The 18789-nt window shown below is 44.6% G+C and overlaps 1 protein-coding gene across 1 annotated transcript in view; it reads right to left on the reverse strand.

Moving 5' to 3' along the window:
* LOC147717810 (uncharacterized) overlaps window positions 1–18789 on the reverse strand; it is a 321013-nt gene that overhangs the window by 122315 nt on the left and 179909 nt on the right. Inside the window, exon 6 of the mRNA XM_086924598.1 lies at window positions 16630–16682. Coding sequence (XP_086780724.1) covers window positions 16630–16682 — 53 coding nt within the window. The remainder of the gene's footprint in view (window positions 1–16629; window positions 16683–18789) is intronic.

The following is an 18789-nucleotide window of genomic DNA, read 5'->3' on the forward strand; positions in this document are numbered from 1 at the left end:
GCACCCCTACAGCCTTACCAGCGCCGCTCCTGCGTTCACAAAAGTGATGTTGGTGGTTGCAGTGCACCTTCGGAGGTTGGGTATACCAGTTTTCCCCTACCTCAATGACTGGCTGCTGAAGACAGGCTCACCAGTTGTGGACCACCTCCAGAGGATGCTGGGGTCCTCACTCAACAAATCAAAGTTTTTGACTCTTATGGAAGGGCTCCCCTTTCTTGGGGACATTCTGGATACGGTGCTATTCAGCACTTCTTCTCCATAACAATGAGTCCAAAGAATTTGGACCCTGATGTTTCAGCCTCCGACCTGGATGTCAATGAGAGAAGCTAGGCGACTTCTTAGCCAGTTGGCCTCATGCATTCTGATTGCCTCCTTCGCCAAGTGAAATATGTAGGCTCTGCAGTGAGAACTAAAGTCTCAGTGGGTCTAGCACCAAGCAGACCTGTCAGTTGTCCTCCCGGTTGTAGAGGAGACCAGACCTGCAATGGTTGACTGCAATCTGACCAGAGGCAGACCCTTCTCTCTACCCCATCCAAAGTTGACAGTGGCGTTGGATGCCTCCCTGCTGCGCTGGAGCGGTCACCGCATAGAGGAGAAGATCAAAGTTCTCTGGTAGAAACCCGGCCCCACATAAATATGTTGCCATCCATAAAGGGAAGGCTAATGCACATTCTCACTGACAGCACCACCGTCATTTGGTATTTCAACAAGCAGGGCAGATTGGGGTCCTAGGTCTAGTGCCAGGAGGTGCTGCACAATTAGAGTTAGCGGGAGTGTCATAGTAGACAAGCTAACCCGGTGGCACCTGGCAGATCACAAACTGTTGCTGGCCCCCACGGTGGCACAGAGCATCTTCAAACAGTGGTGGGAAACCTGGCTAGATCTGTTCTCCATTATCGAGAACACGCAGTGCCACAACTTTTGTGCATTAAAGTTAGTTTCCAAGAATGCTTCTCTTGGGGAAACATTCAGGCTACAGTCAATCACAGAAATCAAGCACACCTTTCTGCCACTGCCTCTCCTGCCCCCAGTTCTGAAAAGGATCAGAAATGACCAGGCCTAAGTCATCCTAGTCACTCTGGAACGGGCCAGGAGAGTCTGGCATCTGGAACTTCTGGGAATGAGCATTTGTCCTCCCATCAGGCTCCCAATGCAGGAAGATCTTCTGTTGCAGCAGCATTTCAGGGTTCTGCACTAGTCAATGCAATGTACATCCCCATGCATGGAGATTGAGCAGCTGCAGTTGACTGTGTCTGATCTACCACAGGAGTTAGTGGATGGCATCCTTATGTCCACACATCCTTCTATAAAGTCCATCTATACGAGCCGCTGGGACAAGCTTGAAGCTTGGTGTGGAATGCACAGCACAGACCCCTACAAGCCAAACTGTCAGAAGAGTTACTGTTGTCCCTCTAGCCCGGCATTGCAAGGGCTGTTGATGAAGCCTGCTGACTCCCAAAACTGTCGTTCTCATTGTGATCAATTCATTTCATTGCATGAGTAAACGCCAAAGACCATCAAGTGGATGATCAGTTATTTGTGGGGTTCTCCGGGGCAAGAACGGTAAAACAGTACAGGAAAACATTCTGCCATATTGCATAGTCCTCTGCATCAAGTCCTGCAATGTTTTAGCCAGGAAGCAGCCTCCAGAAGGACTGATAGCGCATTTCACCAGGACTAAGGCTGCTACCACTGCGTTGACATGTACAGTGCCTATTCTAGACATATGTCAGGCTGCAAAGTTTATGTCTGTGAACATGTTCACTAAGCCCATTGCCTTGACAGCCAGGTCTGACATGAAGGGCATTTTACTCATTAAGTCCTGCAGAACTTTCTAGTCTGAGTCCATTCTACAAACTCTTCTCCTTGCGCGGGTACTGCTTTGTTAACCATTCTAAAGGTGAGGTATCGCCTCTTCTGACTTCCAACTATCTGAGATTCCAACTGTCCTCTGGTTCCCTAAGCATTCCATAAATGTAGGCTGTAAAGCCACAGTTCTATCCATTTGCACTATGTCCCATTAAGGTTTCCTGATGGGTATGTCAATCGTAAGCACTGATTTGTGGTCACTTAGCAGCTACCTCAAGCAAGACAATATTTTTGGAGGATATTTTCTGTGGGGACTCTTTGGCCAACATTCGAGTGCCTCGTGGTATATGGGACCTTTCCAGAGATCTACTTGTGTGCATTAATACACCCCAGATCAGCCCTGTTGGTTTATGCACCAGCCCCTTCGAATTCACTGCATGATCCAAAGTTCGCCCTTTTCAACTCACCTATCACACATCTGGATGAATTTGATTTGGGGGCATTGGAGCCAGTGATGACCTGGAAGTGTACTTTGTGCCAGGCAACATCATTATATGACATTCTAGATGATATGATCATTCAGTTAGCGATGAAGACTGCTGAGATTTAGAGAAGCACATGCTTCTGTGGGAGTCAATAACCAATTTGACTCTAAACAGCCCAATTTCGTAGGAAGCACCAATAGCAGACAATTCAGAGCTTGTATAGTTAGGCATTCTCATCTGCTCCAACAATTTGGTGCAAAATCATCAGCAGATTGGTGAAAATAAGGATGATAAGGTGCACCAGTTATAAATGACCAGACAGTTGTGCTCCAATGTGATTTTGTTCAGGGAGCCCCCAGGTTTGTACTTTTTGGGAGTTGTTGCTTCAAACAGAGAAACAGTCCTGTATTCTATTGCTTCTTCTCCCTAGCTAAGAAGGCACGATTTGAAAACATCATGGCGAGAAACACTTATCCTTTCACCTCCACCAGCGTAGGGGATCTCCACCAGAGATCCCCTACTACAGAAGGAGTAGTTTCTGTCCTGTAACTCCAGTTCTGTAGTAGGGGTATCTCTGTTATAGTCATAAGCGCCCGCCCTCCTCCCCGGTGGAGAGAGAGAGAGATAGTCATGTAAGAGATGCTACAGGTCTGGCGTGTTACACCTTCAAAAAGAACTGAAACTAAAAGGGACCTGCAGTGCATTCTGGGATACTGTGAAGTTCTGGAAAGTTCTCTTAAAGGCACAGTATCCTGTTCTGAGCCACATAATGGCAGCCTATGGGGCTTGTCTGTCCAGGTCTTCCTCTCTATCATTCCAGAGGGGTTTTTGCTGCTGAGGCAAGGGAAATCTGGACAGGCTTTCCTGTTTGTGGATTTTTGGTGGAATTTCTAGTTGAAGTACTGGACAGTGTAGCCTGGTTTTATAGGCTGCATTATCTGTCTTTAATTCTCTTTTAAGTGTCTGTGCAGTTCTGCATTTTTTCGACACTTAAAGAGATTATTTTTGATTGCTCCGGGGTCCACACACATGGGCGGGACTATTCACTAGATTATGACTATAACAGAGATACCCCTACTACAGAACTGGAGTTACAGGACAGAAACTACTCCTTCTTGAACATCTATGCTTTCTGTAGTGTGGCCACCGATTGTTTTTCTTTTTTGGCTGAACTCTATGTTTGCATGTTGTAGAGCTCTGTGCCCTTAACCTTTGCTAACCAGTGGTAAATGTGCTTGTGCTTCCCCTTTCAACATGATGTAATTGGTATATCCCTAATTGCTATATTTGGCGTACCTATCAGTTTCTAGTAAATGGTACAAAGTGTACCCAGGGTCTGTAAGTTAAATATCAATTATGGACTGCATCACCCATTGTGTTATCCACTTTAGTGACAATGCAAACATGTCTGCAGGTCAACCATATGTGACATAGCTGTGCAGTTCTCAAACTGCAGGATCACTCTGTAAAATGAAGCCATTTTGACATGTTGAAACCTTCCATTTAAATATTAATAAGCCACTCCTAAGCCAGGCATATTGCTTATAAGGCACGGTGTGCAGCATCTAAAAGGAGGTCATGTAAATGCTTACTATTCTACGTGCCCTTAATGTGAAAATGGCCAAAAAGCTGGCTGCCTCATAGGATGCACTTAGTTATATCATTACATATGATAATGCTAATATATGAAAGCCGCTACAAAAATAATTTTGGCAATCTTTTTAATAGTTATTCACAATTCAATGTTGTATAACTATTAAGGAAATTTTATTTTTTTAAAGTTAACTTTTCCCTGTCTGGTTTCCCTGAAAGCTAATCTGAATGTTGATCTCCAGCTTCTGCCAGCCAGAAATTATCATTGAATTGATGTGAATGAGGTGTGAACTTGTTCCCAGGATAGGGGAAAAAGGCCTTGGGTGTAGAAAGTGTTTATGTGCTCATGACATGATGACCTGTGGCTAGGCCCAGAAACTTAATTAACTTCAAAGAGGCTTACTTTATTAGAAGCAGGTGCAGATAACATCCAAAGGTGCAACCATCTTTTGTCACCTGACCCAGACCGGTCCAAATCAGTGGCCCTTTTGCTCACAGTGTCAAATCCTGCTAGAGTGTCACAACCTGCTTGACAAGTCTTCTAGGCCTTTACATATTTTAGTATTAGATGTGGGAGGGTACTAGGATTATCATAGTATGCACTCCACAGACATCCAACCATCATAGCCTAGTTTTGTGTGACAAAGACATTTAGCATCTTGATAATGCTCAAAGGTTAGTTCCGGGAACCTTTACCCGATTAGTTAGGGAGTTCTCAGGGGTCCTTTCCATCCACTAGCTCGTGCCAAGCATACATATGGTATCTGCAGGCACCCACTTCAGAACACTCCAGGACCTGTGGAAGATCAGAAGAGGTCTGAACCTGCTTTCTGAGACCAGAGAAGAGCCTAGAATACTGGACCCGCTTTCTCTCTTAAACCCAGGACATAAAAGTGGACTCCCAGGGTCATAAGGCTGATATTCTTGTAAAGCTACTACAGGCCTTTTGCTGCAACTGCCCTGGTGACCAGTGGTCACAGGACATGGACTGAACTCATGTGTTGGCCTCTGCCTGCTAAGTCTCTAAGGGCCATATGTATCAAGATACCCATTTGCGATTCCCAAATTGCGATCGTTAAGAAGTCGCTATTTGAGAATCGCCAATGGGTATCTATGTACAAAATCGCATTTTGTTTGCAATTTACTTAAAATTCCTTAATTGTGATTAGCAAATTGCGAATCGCAATTAAGGAATACTTTCCCATTTATTTCTGAATGGGAAGTTATTCTCAATTTGCGATTCGCAATTTGCTAATCGCAAATTGAGAATAATTTCAAGAGTGCAGGGGTATCCAAAGGACACCCTGTTGCACCCCTGACATATGCATGGGTGCACATGTGGCGCACATACATATATGTGAGTCATATGGCACTTAGAAAAATGCAAAAATTTGCATTTTTCATGGAATTTGCAACTTACCACCAACTAGAAGTTGGTGGTAATTTGCGATTCCTTAAGGGCATTTTGCAAATTCTTTTTGCTTCATACATTGTATTTAAGGAATCCCAAATTTGCGATTCCTTAAATGCAAGTGCAAAATAAGGAATCGCAAAATTTCCGATTCCTTAAATGCAATTTCGAAATAAGGAATCGCAAATTTTGCGATTCTTTATTTGGCACCACATTTTGCTTAATACATTCCATTTAGCAAATTCGCATTCGCAAAGGCCGAAATTCGCAGAATTTCGGCCTTTGTGAATGCGAATTTGCTTGATACATATGGTCCTATGGGCCATATGTATCATCAACCTGATTTGCGATTCTCAAATAGCGATTTTTAAGAAATAGCTATTTGAGAATCGCAAATAGGTATGTATGTACAAAATCACATTTTTTTTGCGATTTCTTAAAATTCCTTAATTGCGATTAGCAAATTGCGAATCGCAATTAAGGAATACTTTCCCATTCATTTCTATGGGCCAGGAGGCCCATAGGAATGAATGGGAAGTTATTCTCAATTTGCGATTCGCAATTTGCTAATCGCAAATTGAGAATAATTTCAAGGGTGCAGGGCTGTCCAAAGGACACCCTGTTACACCCCTGAAATATGCATGGGTGCACATGTGGCGCACATACATGTATGTGCGTCACATGGCACTTTGAAAAATGCAAAAATGTGCATTTTTCAAGGAATTCGCAACTTACCAACAACTAGAAGTTGGTGGTAATTTGCGATTCCTTAAGGACATTTTGCAAAAAATTTTTGCTTCATACATTGCATTTTAGGAATTGCAAAATTTGCGATTCCTTGAATGCAATTGCAAAATAAGGAATCGCAAATTTTGCGATTCCTTATTTTGCACCAGATTTTGCTTTATACGAAAACAAGTTACTTACCTGTAACTTTAGTTCCCCAGTATTGGTAACTTTCAGAGATTACCATGCTTTGTATCATTCCCCGTCGTCGCAATGGGAGTCTCGGTAACAAAAACACCATAGCTGGAGGTACAAAAGACAAAGGAAAAAGGCCTAGGCCTCATTCCCTTTTGTAGCATATCACCCTCTTTGTGTAAAAGAGACCAAACTTAGGCATCAGCCAATCAGAAGTGCCTCACCCCTTAGAACCTTCCTGAAGGAACCTCAGAGCCTCAGATTTTCGTAGCCGTTGTGTACTTAGACACCATATCTGTTGTAGGCTGAGCTTTCCTCGGGGAGGTGGGTGGGCGCATGGGAATCTATGAAAGTTACCAATACTGGGGAACTAAAGTTACAGGTAAGTAACTTGTTTTCTTTCCCCAGTATTGGAACTTTCATAGATTCTCATGCTTTGTATCAGAGTAGCAAGCAGTTAGCAAGAAAATCACGTTTTGCATCATAAAATTATAGCAATAGGCAACATGACATAAGATACAAAATGTGTAATACGGAAGGTGGGATAGAAAGGAAAGCTCACCGTCATTGGAAGAGGTTCCTCAGGACAGCCTGTCCTACTGCCGCATCATCTTGTTGCAAGGAATCTAAGCAGTAATGCTTGGTAAAGGTGTGAACGCTGCTCCAGGTAGCAGCTCTGCAAATGTCCTTAATCTGTACCCCCGCGAAGAGGGCTGTTGAAGAAGCCACAGATCTTGTGGAATGTGCTCGGATCTTTCCAGTTAGAGGTTTTCCTGCAGCCTTGTGACAATGCAGAATGGCACTTGTGATCCATCTTGAAACACCCTGTTTGGATAGCGGAAGGCCCTTGCTTGGACCTCCGAAGGAAACAAATAGCTGTGAGGATTTTCGAAAACCTTTAGTACGTTCCAAGTAGAATTTCAAGCACCGTTGCCGGTTGAGGAAAGAACGCCTTCAGAATGACCGGCTCATTCAAGTGAAAATCCGAGGGAACCTTAGGCATAAACCTAGGATTAGTTCTCATGATTACAGTGTTTCTCTTGAATTGAAGGAAAGGTTCTTGGATGGTCAAAGCCTGCAATTCTCCAACACGCCTAGCCGACGTGAGAGCAAGGAGGAGAGCCAATTTCCACGAAAGGTATTTAATGTCAGAACGATGGATTTGTTCAAATGGGCCCTTCATGAGTTGAGAAAGGACTAGATTTAGATGCCATGTAGGAGGGGGCGGTCTCACTGGTGGATAGACCCTGAACCTGAAATTGCTTGATAATTCTGGAAGACCACAAGGAAGGACCAGACCCTGTACTTCTGAACCTTGATAATGCAGCCAAATGGACCTTAATCAATGAATGGGCTAGTCCCGACTTAGCCAAGGACAGCAGATAAGGTAGGATCTGATGAGGCTTGGAAGTGAAAGGATCAATGCTTTCTTTCCTACACCAGCAACAAAATCTTTTCCACTTAAGGCGGTAAGTCCTCTTCGTTGAAGGAGCCCTTGCCTGGGACAGAACCTCCTTAATCTCTCTAGATAAAGGTAGGTTCATAAACTCCCGCTGCTCAGGAGCCATGCAGTCAGGTGTAACGACTGTGGATCTGGGTGCCAAACGTGTCCCTCGGACATTGTGGGAAGATCCGGCTGAACTCTCAAAGGAAGAGGAGGAGCTATCGACAACAGATGGAGCTCCGTGTACAGAACTGCCTCGGCCAAGCCGGGGCTATCGGGATCATCCTGCACGGCTCCACCTTGATCTTCCTGATAAGCCTTGGGATCAGAGGTATGGGAGGAAAGGCGTAGACAAATGTCCTCGACCATGCTATCAAAAGTGCACTCCCCAGAGAACCTCGATGGTGAAGCCTGCTTGCATAAGACCGGCATTTCTTGTTGGTCGGAGTGGCAAAAAGATCAATCTCCGGTCTGCCCCACTGGCTGAAGACCTCCTCCAAAACTCTCTGATTCAATTCCCATTCATGGCTGACTGAGGATGACCTGCTCAGTCTGTCGGCGTTTTAGTTTAGGACCCCTGGTAAGTGTTCTGCCTTCAGCGATATCCTCTGAAGCATCGCCCATTCCCAGATCTGTTGAGCTTCTTGCGACAAGGGACCAGATCTGGTTCCTCCTTCCTTGTTCACATAGTGCATGGCCGTGGTGTTGTCCGACCTGATAAGCACTTGCGAACCTTCCAGGCGAGGAAGAAAAGCTTGCAGAGCCAGTCTTATCGCCCTTAGCTCTAAAAGGTTGATGTGGAGACATTTCTCCTGAGGCGACCAATGACCGCTGAAATACAGGTCTTGCATCACTGCTTCCCAACCCTCCAATGACGCGTCTGTTGTCACTACATGTGGGGACGGGTTGCTTACGAAGGATAGACCTTGGGACAATTTGTTTTGATCTGTCCTCCATAAGGTTGCTTCTTTCATCTATGGAGTGACCGTCACCATGTCCTCAAATGAACCGTGGACCTGTTGCCACTGGTCGTCTAGTTTCTCCTGCAGAGGACGCATTCTCAGTCTGCAATGGGGAATCAGGGGAATACACGATGAAATCACCCACAGTAGAGATTTGTAGCGGCGTACGGAAAGACACCTTCTTGCCCGTAAGTCCCGAGCCAAGGTTTGTAATGTTTCCCTCCTTTCCAGAGTAGGGAAGGCTCTTGAGAGCTTTGAATCCAAGAGGGCCCCCAGGAAGCGAGCCTTTTTGGACGGGACCAGAGAAGACTTCTCCTTGTTCAGAGTTAGGCCCAGATTCTGAAACAAATTCTTACAAGCTTGAACAGCCTCCAGCGCTGCCTCCCTGGACGGAGCTTTCAGCAACCAGTCGTCCAGGTAGGGGAAGACTTGGAAATGGTTCCTTCGCAGGAAAGCTGCTACTGGCGCCAGCACCTTTGTAAAAATTCTCGGGGCTGAGCGGAGTCCAAAGGGTAAAACCCTGAACTGAAAATGGCTCTTGGCTACTGTGAATCGCAGAAACCTTCTGTGTGCTGGGTGAATCGGAACGTGGAAATACGCATCCTCGAGATCGAGCGTGACCATGAAATCCCCCGGATTGATGAGCTTCAAGATGTCCTGGAGAGAGACCATCCGGAAGGACAGGGAGATGAGATAGGTGTTTAGCTCCCTGAGGTTTAAAATGGGGCACCATTTCTCTAGCGTCTTCCTCAACAGGAAGAACCTGGAATAGAATCCTTGTCCCCTTTGGTTTGAGGGAACCGCTCTACCGCTCCCTTCCGGAGCATCTGTTGGACCTCGAGCCGCAGGAGACGCTGATGTATCGACGGAATGGCTGCCGGGGGCTTGGGGGGAGGGACTTGCGTGAATTCCAAAGTATGCCCTTTCCGAATGATGTTGAGCACCCAATGGTCCGATGTTATCCTGGACCAGTTTTGAAGGTATTTGGTGACCCTGCCTCCAACTGATGATCTCTTGAAGGAGGGTCCAGTAGGAAGAGCCAGGAGGCCGCTATTGGCGCTTTGACGAGTCTCGTCCTCGTCCAGCCTGTTTCCCCTTATTGTAAGGCCTGGAGTAGTTTGTAGACTGGCCCTGCCGCTGTTGATAAGGCTGACGGTATTGCTGGGTCCCAAAGGTCCTGGCAGTCTCCGTGTCCTTTTTTATTTCTTGAAGTGTATCGTCAATGAATTTCCCGAATAATGCCTCCCCATCATACGGGAGATCAAGGATCTTGTTCTGGATCTCAGGCCGGAACCAAATCGCCTTGAGCCATCCTTGGCGACGGAGGACTGCCGCCCCAGCCAGGGACCGAAAGGCTGTGGTTGCAATGTCCATTGCACAGTCAATGATTTCCATTGAAGTCGCTTCTCCCTCTTGCAAGATCTTTTTTGCTTCAGATGTTGACTCCGGAGGCAGCTGGTCAATGTACGGGGCGATATCACACCAAAGCTGGCGGTCATATCTCCCCAAGATCGCCAGGGCATTAGCAGCTCGTACTAGTAAACTCACCATTGATGAGAATCTCTTCCCCGCATTGTCCAATCTCCGCCCTTACTTGTCCGGAGGAGTTGTTAAGGGAGCAGAAGGGTTATGGGATTTTCTCTGCGCTGCCTGCGAGATAAAAGGAGTCTGGTCTTGGATGACCCGTTAAGGCCGCCGGACCCTCGTCGGGCGCCCTGTAGTTCTTGTCCAGACGCGGTGGCACAGGGACCACCGTCGCCGGGTTCTTCATGGCCTTAAGGCCCTCCTTCCACAGATGATCCACGATAGGAATGGATACTGTCAATTTCCGAAAAGGTTCTTTGAAATCATATAGGAAACAATCATTAGTAACCTTAAGCATGGCCAATTTGAATCTGCCAGCTGCTCTCTCCATCAACTGATGGAAGCCCTCAATGTCCGCTGGCGGGGAATCCGCAGGATCTGGGACTGGTGAAGCGGGATCAGGAATGATATATTCATCATATTCAGTATTAGGAATAGAGTCATGATCCGACTGCTGATCCTCATCCGAGGAATCATCATGGGCCTCTTGCAGCCCGGAGGAATCCTGTTGGAAGGATGCTTGAGGCTGAGGAGAAACTGAGCCGGTAAAGTTGGCGTCACTGGTGAGGCCGAAATCACTGTAGGCGCAGCAGGTGCTGTTGGGACCTGAACTGGCCTATTCGTCCTAGATTTGTAGTCCTGCAGCATGTTATGCAGATCTTGGAGAAGAGAAGATGGCACCGTCACCATATCCTGCCCAGTATTATGTTGTGACAGGGCCGTTTGATGATGACCAATCTCCTCGTGGTCGTATTCACCCTCAGAGTCCGTCTCTTGGCACTTGACTAGAAGTTGGGAGGGACTATTGGCATAGCTGTAAGCGTCCTGGTCCTCCTCCTCTGACTCCCCTTCCTGAAAAAGCTTGGTTGGCAGTAGGGGAGACACACTCCTCGGAGAAGTCATTTCCGGCGTGATTCTTGTCACAGAAATAGTAATCCTTTTTTCAGAGGATAATATCGTCGACGGTTCCGTCGTTGACAGCTGTACATGCGTCGACGAGATCGGGGTCGTCGACGAGGAAACTGTGGACACACCAGCCGTCGTCATCGTCCGAGTCGTCGTCGTCGATGCCCTCGTCGACGAAACCGTCGTCGTCACCATCGTCGTCGGCGACACTGCAACCTTCGTCGGCGCCTTCGTTGTCGACGCCTTCGTCGTCGACACCCTCGTCGGCACGTCCTCCGTCGAAGCTGATGTTCCTGCCGTCGACGGTACCTTCGTCGACGAAACTCCCGTCGACGTCCTAGTCGACGATATCAACTTCGATGTCGATTTCTTCGTCGACTGAATCTCCGCCGTCGACGTCTTCATCGTCGAGGACTACGAACTCCTCTCAGAAGACTAGGAAGAAGGTTTTTTGAAGGCTGGGGCAGTCTTCTCACCTTTTGAAGGCGTAACAGGTCTTACCCTCAACTTTTCACCTCGGTGAGGAGATTTGCTGGGACCTAGGCTCTCAGACTCACTGGGGGTCTTATTGGAGGCCTTAGAAGATCTTTCCACAGAAGGAGAAGGGGAACCCCTACCCCTCTTCACTGACCTTCTTGAGAAAGAAATCGACGCTGCATCCTCACTGTCACTAGAGACAGTCTCCTTCCTGGATTTCAGCTTCTGTAGCCATGTTAAAAGTCTACCCTCACGGTCCCGGAGGGTCTTGGTCGAAAAGGTGCGACAGATCTTGCAGTCCGCAGCCTGGTGGTCAGGATAGAGGCAATAGATGCAGTCTTTGTGCTTATCCTCCACAAAAAGCCTTTTCTTGCCACAGGTGGAACATGGCTTGAAAAGGGCTTTTTTCTTCTCCATTTCAGACATCCTGGAAGGCAGTCAACAATCCTGAAGTGAACCTGAAAGATTCTGAAGAAAAAATCCTAAAGAAACTCCTTAGAAGAGTAGAAGTTGAGCAGAGCTCACAGGAGACTCCCTAAGCACAACGTGCAGTAGAAAATCTGAGGCTCTGAGGTTCCTTCAGGAAGGTTCTAAGGGGTGAGGCACTTCTGATTGGCTGATGCCTAAGTTTGGTCTCTTTTACACAAAGAGGGTGATATGCTACAAAAGGGAATGAGGCCCATGCCTTTTTCCTTTGTCTTTTGTACCTACAGCTATGGTATTTTTGTTACCGAGACTCCCATTCTGACGACTGGGAATGATACAAAGCATGGGAATCTATGAAAGTTCCAATACCAGGGTAAATACAATTCGGCCTTTGCGAATGCGAATTTGCTTGATACATATGGCCCTTTGTCTCTTCCTTAGGTTCTTGGGGGCTTAAGTGTACTCCTGTGGTGGACTGGGAATTAAAGGACTAAAGACAGAATGTAAAACCTTTGACTGGGACAAACCATATTAATGTATTCATCACGCACTCCATCATGGTCATTGTCAGATTGCGGCTTGGCCCTATTCTATTATGACAAGTAACTTTGTGCTTTTGGTGCTACTTCTACTTAAAACCCTTTTTAAAATCATATCTCCAGTTCCCTTTATTTGCATTTTTTTCATTTTGGTGTAATTTTGTTTATTTAAATTTTACTCTGTTTTCTAATTAGTTTAGTGATTTTTATTGTTTTGCATTTCAACTTCATTACTGTTTTATTGTTACATAAACACTTTACACATTGTCACAAGCCTGTTGGCTCTGTTGCAGCTCCGGTTAATTTAGTGACTTTATTGATTCAGCCTAGCAAGGATTGTCGTTATTACCTGAGGTCAGTACCTACTGTCAGCATTTAATACTGATTTCTGTCCTGCACTGCATGAATAAAGAGGTAAGGGGATGTGTACTACTAGGCTCTATTTAATCTACCTTTTCCTGAGTCTTTGGTCTCCAGATACATGGCAAAGAGATCTCTGTGATGGCCACCATCTATCAGCTTCCTTTATGAATTTCCACCAGGGCCAATCATAATATTTATATGCGGCCTGCAAATTACAGAAGCAGGACTGACACCCCAGCAGAGATTTCAGGGCATCTTACTCGGTATGGGTGAATTATTTTGTTCCACTTACCTGCATTTAGGGCCCTATTATAGAGCCAATGACCTATTTGTGGTGATTCAATTGTTTCCCTTTCCTTTATCCTCTTCTACATCTCTTCCATCTTGTCTTTCCAGAGTTCTTGAAAGAAGTGCTGGAAATATTGGTTTTGGGGCTATTAAGCAAGTTACTCTTGAGATGAGAAAATCGGTATTGACACTAATTATTAAGTGTTGGGAAGGCAGCACAATGTATATGTTCTACGTTAATAAAAATCAGTCTCAGTCTCTTAAGGTTTGCTTCCTGGCCTTCAAATCATGGCTCAGGAAGATTTACTTGTAAGCACTTCATGTGTCTTATACTTACTAAGTTTTGATAGACTTCCACAGCAGACAGGAAAAATGTTCCCATTAGTATGATTCCAGCAGCTCTATAGTTGCAGCTATAAATAACCCGTGTGCTCTCCTGTCACATGCATCACTGTTGTACCTCACAAGAGTGAACGAAGGTGACTGAGTTTGATGCTATTCACCATAACAATAAAATAAACAGATATGTAAAAATAGCAACAACAAGCATAAATATTCTCTTTCGTCACTGAGGGCTCCCAAGCAAAGACCTGTCTCTGTCTAGTGTGAGTAGTATGCATGCTGTTTGTGTGCCCTGGTTAGGCATAGATAATTTGACCAGGCAAAATCTGTTACTCTTGGGTTAGCATTGGGCCCTCAATCCCCTCTATATTCTTTTATTGTTTCTTACTCATTTCATTAATATGGCTTTTGGCCTATAAGATATACCATGATCCTAGGGGCATCCTATTCTCTGAACCAACCTTGATTCCTAGACCTGTTACTTCTGGTGGTGGGGGCCCTTGTTTGCTTCTGTCCTGAGTTGATGTATTAACATATATAATCACATGAGGGCCTAGTTCCATACCAGAGCTCCTTAGTCACTGAGAACTTGACACCGGACCACCCAAGTTTGTCAAAGTCCAACATGAATCTGGATGTTCCAATAGGGTTTTAAAGATATCATTACAGACCTTTCAGGGCAAACCACAATGGTCCCACTTCATTTAATGGATTACCTAAATAACCCGCAGGTCAAGAGCCAACCAATTTGTGATTCTTTATAGGCCCTAAGAAGTCCTGACTACAAGTGATAGTAGAAAAGTGACCTAGAAAAATGCTTTCTATTGGCTGTCACATTGGCTTAGTGCAATGGTCAATGAGCTGCAAGCTCTGGCATGGTATGAATTTTATAGTGTTGTGTTGTTGTTGTCCATTAGCCTATTGTAAGGTAGTGCTTTCCCCCTTCTTTACAAATCTTTGCTAATGAAGGATTGAATCATAGTGGATGCTCTGAGATGTTTCAACATGTACCAAGGGAACAGAGATTTGATGCTACTCCGACAGGTTCTTTCTCAGGCACCAAGGCTTCTCTACTCTCCTTCTGGAAACTGATAAATGGCATCCTGTAGCCCTCAATGTAGTACATTTGCTGATTTTCCTCTCGTGGCATGCATCCACATGTAGAAAATAAATGAGAGACGAGATGGCATTGGTCATTTGCTCCAAGCTGTTTACCTCTAGCAGTCTAGAGGGATATCTGTGCGTGTCATGCAAACTAGTAATGTGAACTTCAGGGCTGATACTCATTTTAGCCAGGTTTTTCTGAAGAACATTTTTGTCTATGTTAGTGATCATAAGTTTACCTGCCTCTTCTAAAGTCTTCATGCACTGTATCCTTCCCATGACTCTAAAAGAATGGGGACTGTACATACCTGTAAGTGACCCGTACTTGGGCGAAAGCGGGGTACATGCTGAGGCTGAACTTGCAGGCGTGAAGCACCCCCACCCCACATTTACTGTTCTAGAAATGTTTTGGAACAATGACCTGGGCAACCTATGAGACTGATAGAATAGAGGACAATGATTACTTGTATAGATTCGCTAGGTTGCGCGCGTATTCCTAACCAGATGACTTGTTCTAACTGCATGACGTGCTGTGGCCGAATGACTAGGGGGAATGTCATTGCGAACAGGGTCTTTATTTTCGAGGAGTGATCTGGTTCATTATAATGAAACTTGAAGGGAAAACCTGCTTGATCTTTGTGGTAATGGCCGGGGCGCATATGTGTGTAGCCTCAGGGGGGGATCAGCCCGGACTCCCCCACATTTTTCGGAGTGGAGCAAACGTTTCCTGGCTATGTATAATATGGAAAAGGGTTTATATGAGTGCAAGGGGAGAAGGGCTCAGAAACAGAGTCATTTAATGTTGTGTCCTGTGTCTCTGAATGGATGGAGACCCTGAAACAGGATTTTGGTGGGTAGTCGAAGAGGTTTCTATAGTTGGGAGGGGGTTCCATCCACGTTATAGCTTTCCCCTATTATGACTAAAGTTCTATTAACCTGTGGTTGGAAAGGAGTTTTAAGTATGGACTGTAGTATTATGTGCAATTTTGATAGATAAATTTGGGTTTAATCATGTATGTACTTTACTGAACTCAATGTATTTCTTGGGTATATTATAGTTGGAAAAAATCAACTTATTGTGTAAAAATGTGGAAACTAATGTTTCGTCTGAGTTATATATGTAATACTGCTATATTGGTTAGGTACTGTATATATGTTTTAGTCCCTACTCTTTTTTTTTATTTTAGCTATTTATTGATATCTTGTCTGTTGCTACAAAATCTGGTTGATTCTGATTATGTATTGCTTCTCATACCATAAGAAAATATATTTTTTTTTTAAGAAAAGGAATGAACCTTATATAAAGAGACTTCCATGTCCTGGGGAAGATTATTGTTATTATTATTGTGTAATTATCATGGCAAGATTGGTAATCAATGCATAAGAAGACGTCATACACGTACATTAACCAATGCTAAAGTTACAGTACATCTTTAACCCCTTCGGTGCTCAGGACGGCCCCCTGCCACCACGCCTCACGGTGGGCATGTGCTAACGATGGCCGTCCGAACTCTGCACAATCTATTTTGCCCACACAGCGCGAAAATTTGTCCAGCGTGCAAGGGGTTAAAGTAAATAAACATAAGGCTGATATGACAACCAGAAATTAAAAATATTCTAGAGCATGTGTTGCAAGAATGGGAACCATAGTAAAAAAGACACATCATCTCCATTTCCCCTTCCCTTTTGGCAAGGGCAGTTACCAAACAAGCAACAACATTGCCAAAGATGATGCATCATTGCCTATGTACTCCAAAAATGCAATCAGCGAAGTGGGCGACTGCGGGGCACCAAATCACCCTTGACATATGTGTTACTGGGAATGCAAAAAAGTGAGGGAAGACCACTCATGAGGAAAACCAAAATGGCTATTCACATGACCGTGATTGTACTGAGGATGGTTCAGTCACCTCTGTGTGCTTCGGCCGGGTGTGAGGATCCTTCAAAACAGTTAGTATACAGAGAGTCAACTTACGTTATGAGGGTCCAGTGGATCCATCAGGTGTGAGACAGAGTCACATTCTGTTACTAGAGGAAGAAGAAAAGGAGAGATGTTACTGTGGGTCCAGGATACATATGCATGCCTGCCCTCAAAGTGCAAGTTTTGGGTGCACATGCCAGCTTGCCCTTTTTTGGTCATAGTTATATGCTAGCCCACCTTCTTAGTAGGGGTCTTTGGTTTGCATGTCAATATTGTCATTAAGTACAGGTCCTGGGTATACATGCCAACTTGCCACGTTAGGTAGGTCCTTATTATACCCTCTGGCTGCCTTTGCGTAGTTCTTGAATCTGAAGGCCAACCTGCCCTCTTGTGGAAGTCCCGAGTATTAATGAGGGTACCTGGTATATATGGTCTAGCGAACACATGCTAATATCCCTTTAAAGGGCCACATGTATCATTATTTCAAATAGCAATAACCTAATTGCAATTCTCTGAATCACAATTAGGTAATCGCTATTTGAATTTATGAAACTCCACGAGTTTCATTTAACGTTTCCTAATGGGTCGCAAATCGACCAGCCTCATTAATATTAATAAAGCAGGTCACAATTTGTCACCCATTAGGAATCGCTAGAATTGCAAGGATGGTGGCCTGCTGGTGTCAGCAGACCACCATGTCTATAATTGCTTTTATATAAAGCAATATATTTTATTTTTATGCAGCCCGTTTTCTTTAAGGAAAAACAGGTTGCGTTTATAAAAGAAACTTTTTAAGTTTTAATTTATTTTCAAAAACAGGCAGTGGTCCATGGGACCACTGTCTGCTCTTAAAAAACTTTTTTACAAACATTCACAAAGGGGAAGGGGTCCCTTGTGGACCCCTTGCTGTTTGCAAATGGGTTGCCACCTACATGAAGTAGGTGGTAACATGAGAATGTTTTGCGACCGCATTTCAGTCACTAAACTGTCTTAGATACCACTGCAGTTCGGTATCAAGAAGGGTCATCCTAAACCTGCCTCTTCTTAATACTGAATCGGTATGTATTCACAATTCCTTATTGGAATTTGGTAACATTTTACCAAATAACAAAATGGAATTCATGCATACCAAAATGCATTTTGCCGGTCGCAAATGGCCAGATTCTGTGAATCGGGCATTTTGCGACCTGTAAAATGCATGATACTTGTGGCCCTTAGTGAGGTTCTTGGAGTATAAATACCAACCTGCTAACTTAGTGTGTTACTAGGAATGTATTTAAAACTGACCTCTTGAGCATAAACATGCACAAGTTCCTTTTGTAACACTGTTGATAATTGAACACATATTATATCCCTTTACTGAGAACCCATGAATGAATAGCTCATTTTGTAAAGAAAAAACTAGTTACTTACCTGTACACTATGGTTCTCCAGTATTGATATCTTTCATGGATTCACATGTGTTTATCTTCCCAGTCGTCAGGGTGGGAGTCTCACTGTAAAAGAATAACCATGGCAGTAAAAGAAAAAAACTGCATAGAAATCCCATAGGGAAGTATATATTCTAGTAGCTATCACCATCATCATGTGGTCCAAACACCAACCAATCAGCTGCCAGCCCTGAGATCACAATCCCCAGCAGAGCCACCATACCTCAGATTTGGATGTATGTCGTTACAACGCATACTTTTACTCCGCGTACCATTACAACGCGGTATTTACAACGCATACCGCTACAACGCATAGCGCTTTGGGGTGCTGGATAGTGGTAAGTATAATTTACTATTCTAACTCCAGTCCCCGTGGACCCTAGGGAAGGTGTTGGATAGTAAATTAAACTTACCTCTTATCCTAGAGCGCCCCCCAGCGCAATGCGTTGTAACGGTATGCGTTGTAATGCCTGCGTTGTAGTGGTAGTGCGGAGTAAAAAATGCGTTGTAACAGGTGAATACCCTCAGATTTCCAACCAGCCCAAGAGTGAGCCAAAGATGTATTTAGAGATAAAAAGTGGTCTATCTGCTAACAACGGGGAGTCGGGCGGGCTGCATGTGAATCTATAAAAGATATCAATACTGGAGAACCATAGTGTACAGGTAAGTAACTCGTTTTTTCTTCAGTATTGAATTTTTCATAGATTCACATGCTTGTATCAGAATAGTATACTTTTTAAAGGAACAATGGTTCAAAAGTGGCCTAATTAGGTCCTGAAAGAAG

This window comes from Lissotriton vulgaris, chromosome 5 (genome assembly GCF_964263255.1).
Source record: "Lissotriton vulgaris chromosome 5, aLisVul1.2, whole genome shotgun sequence".
In the NCBI taxonomy this organism is placed as follows: domain Eukaryota; kingdom Metazoa; phylum Chordata; class Amphibia; order Caudata; family Salamandridae; genus Lissotriton; species Lissotriton vulgaris.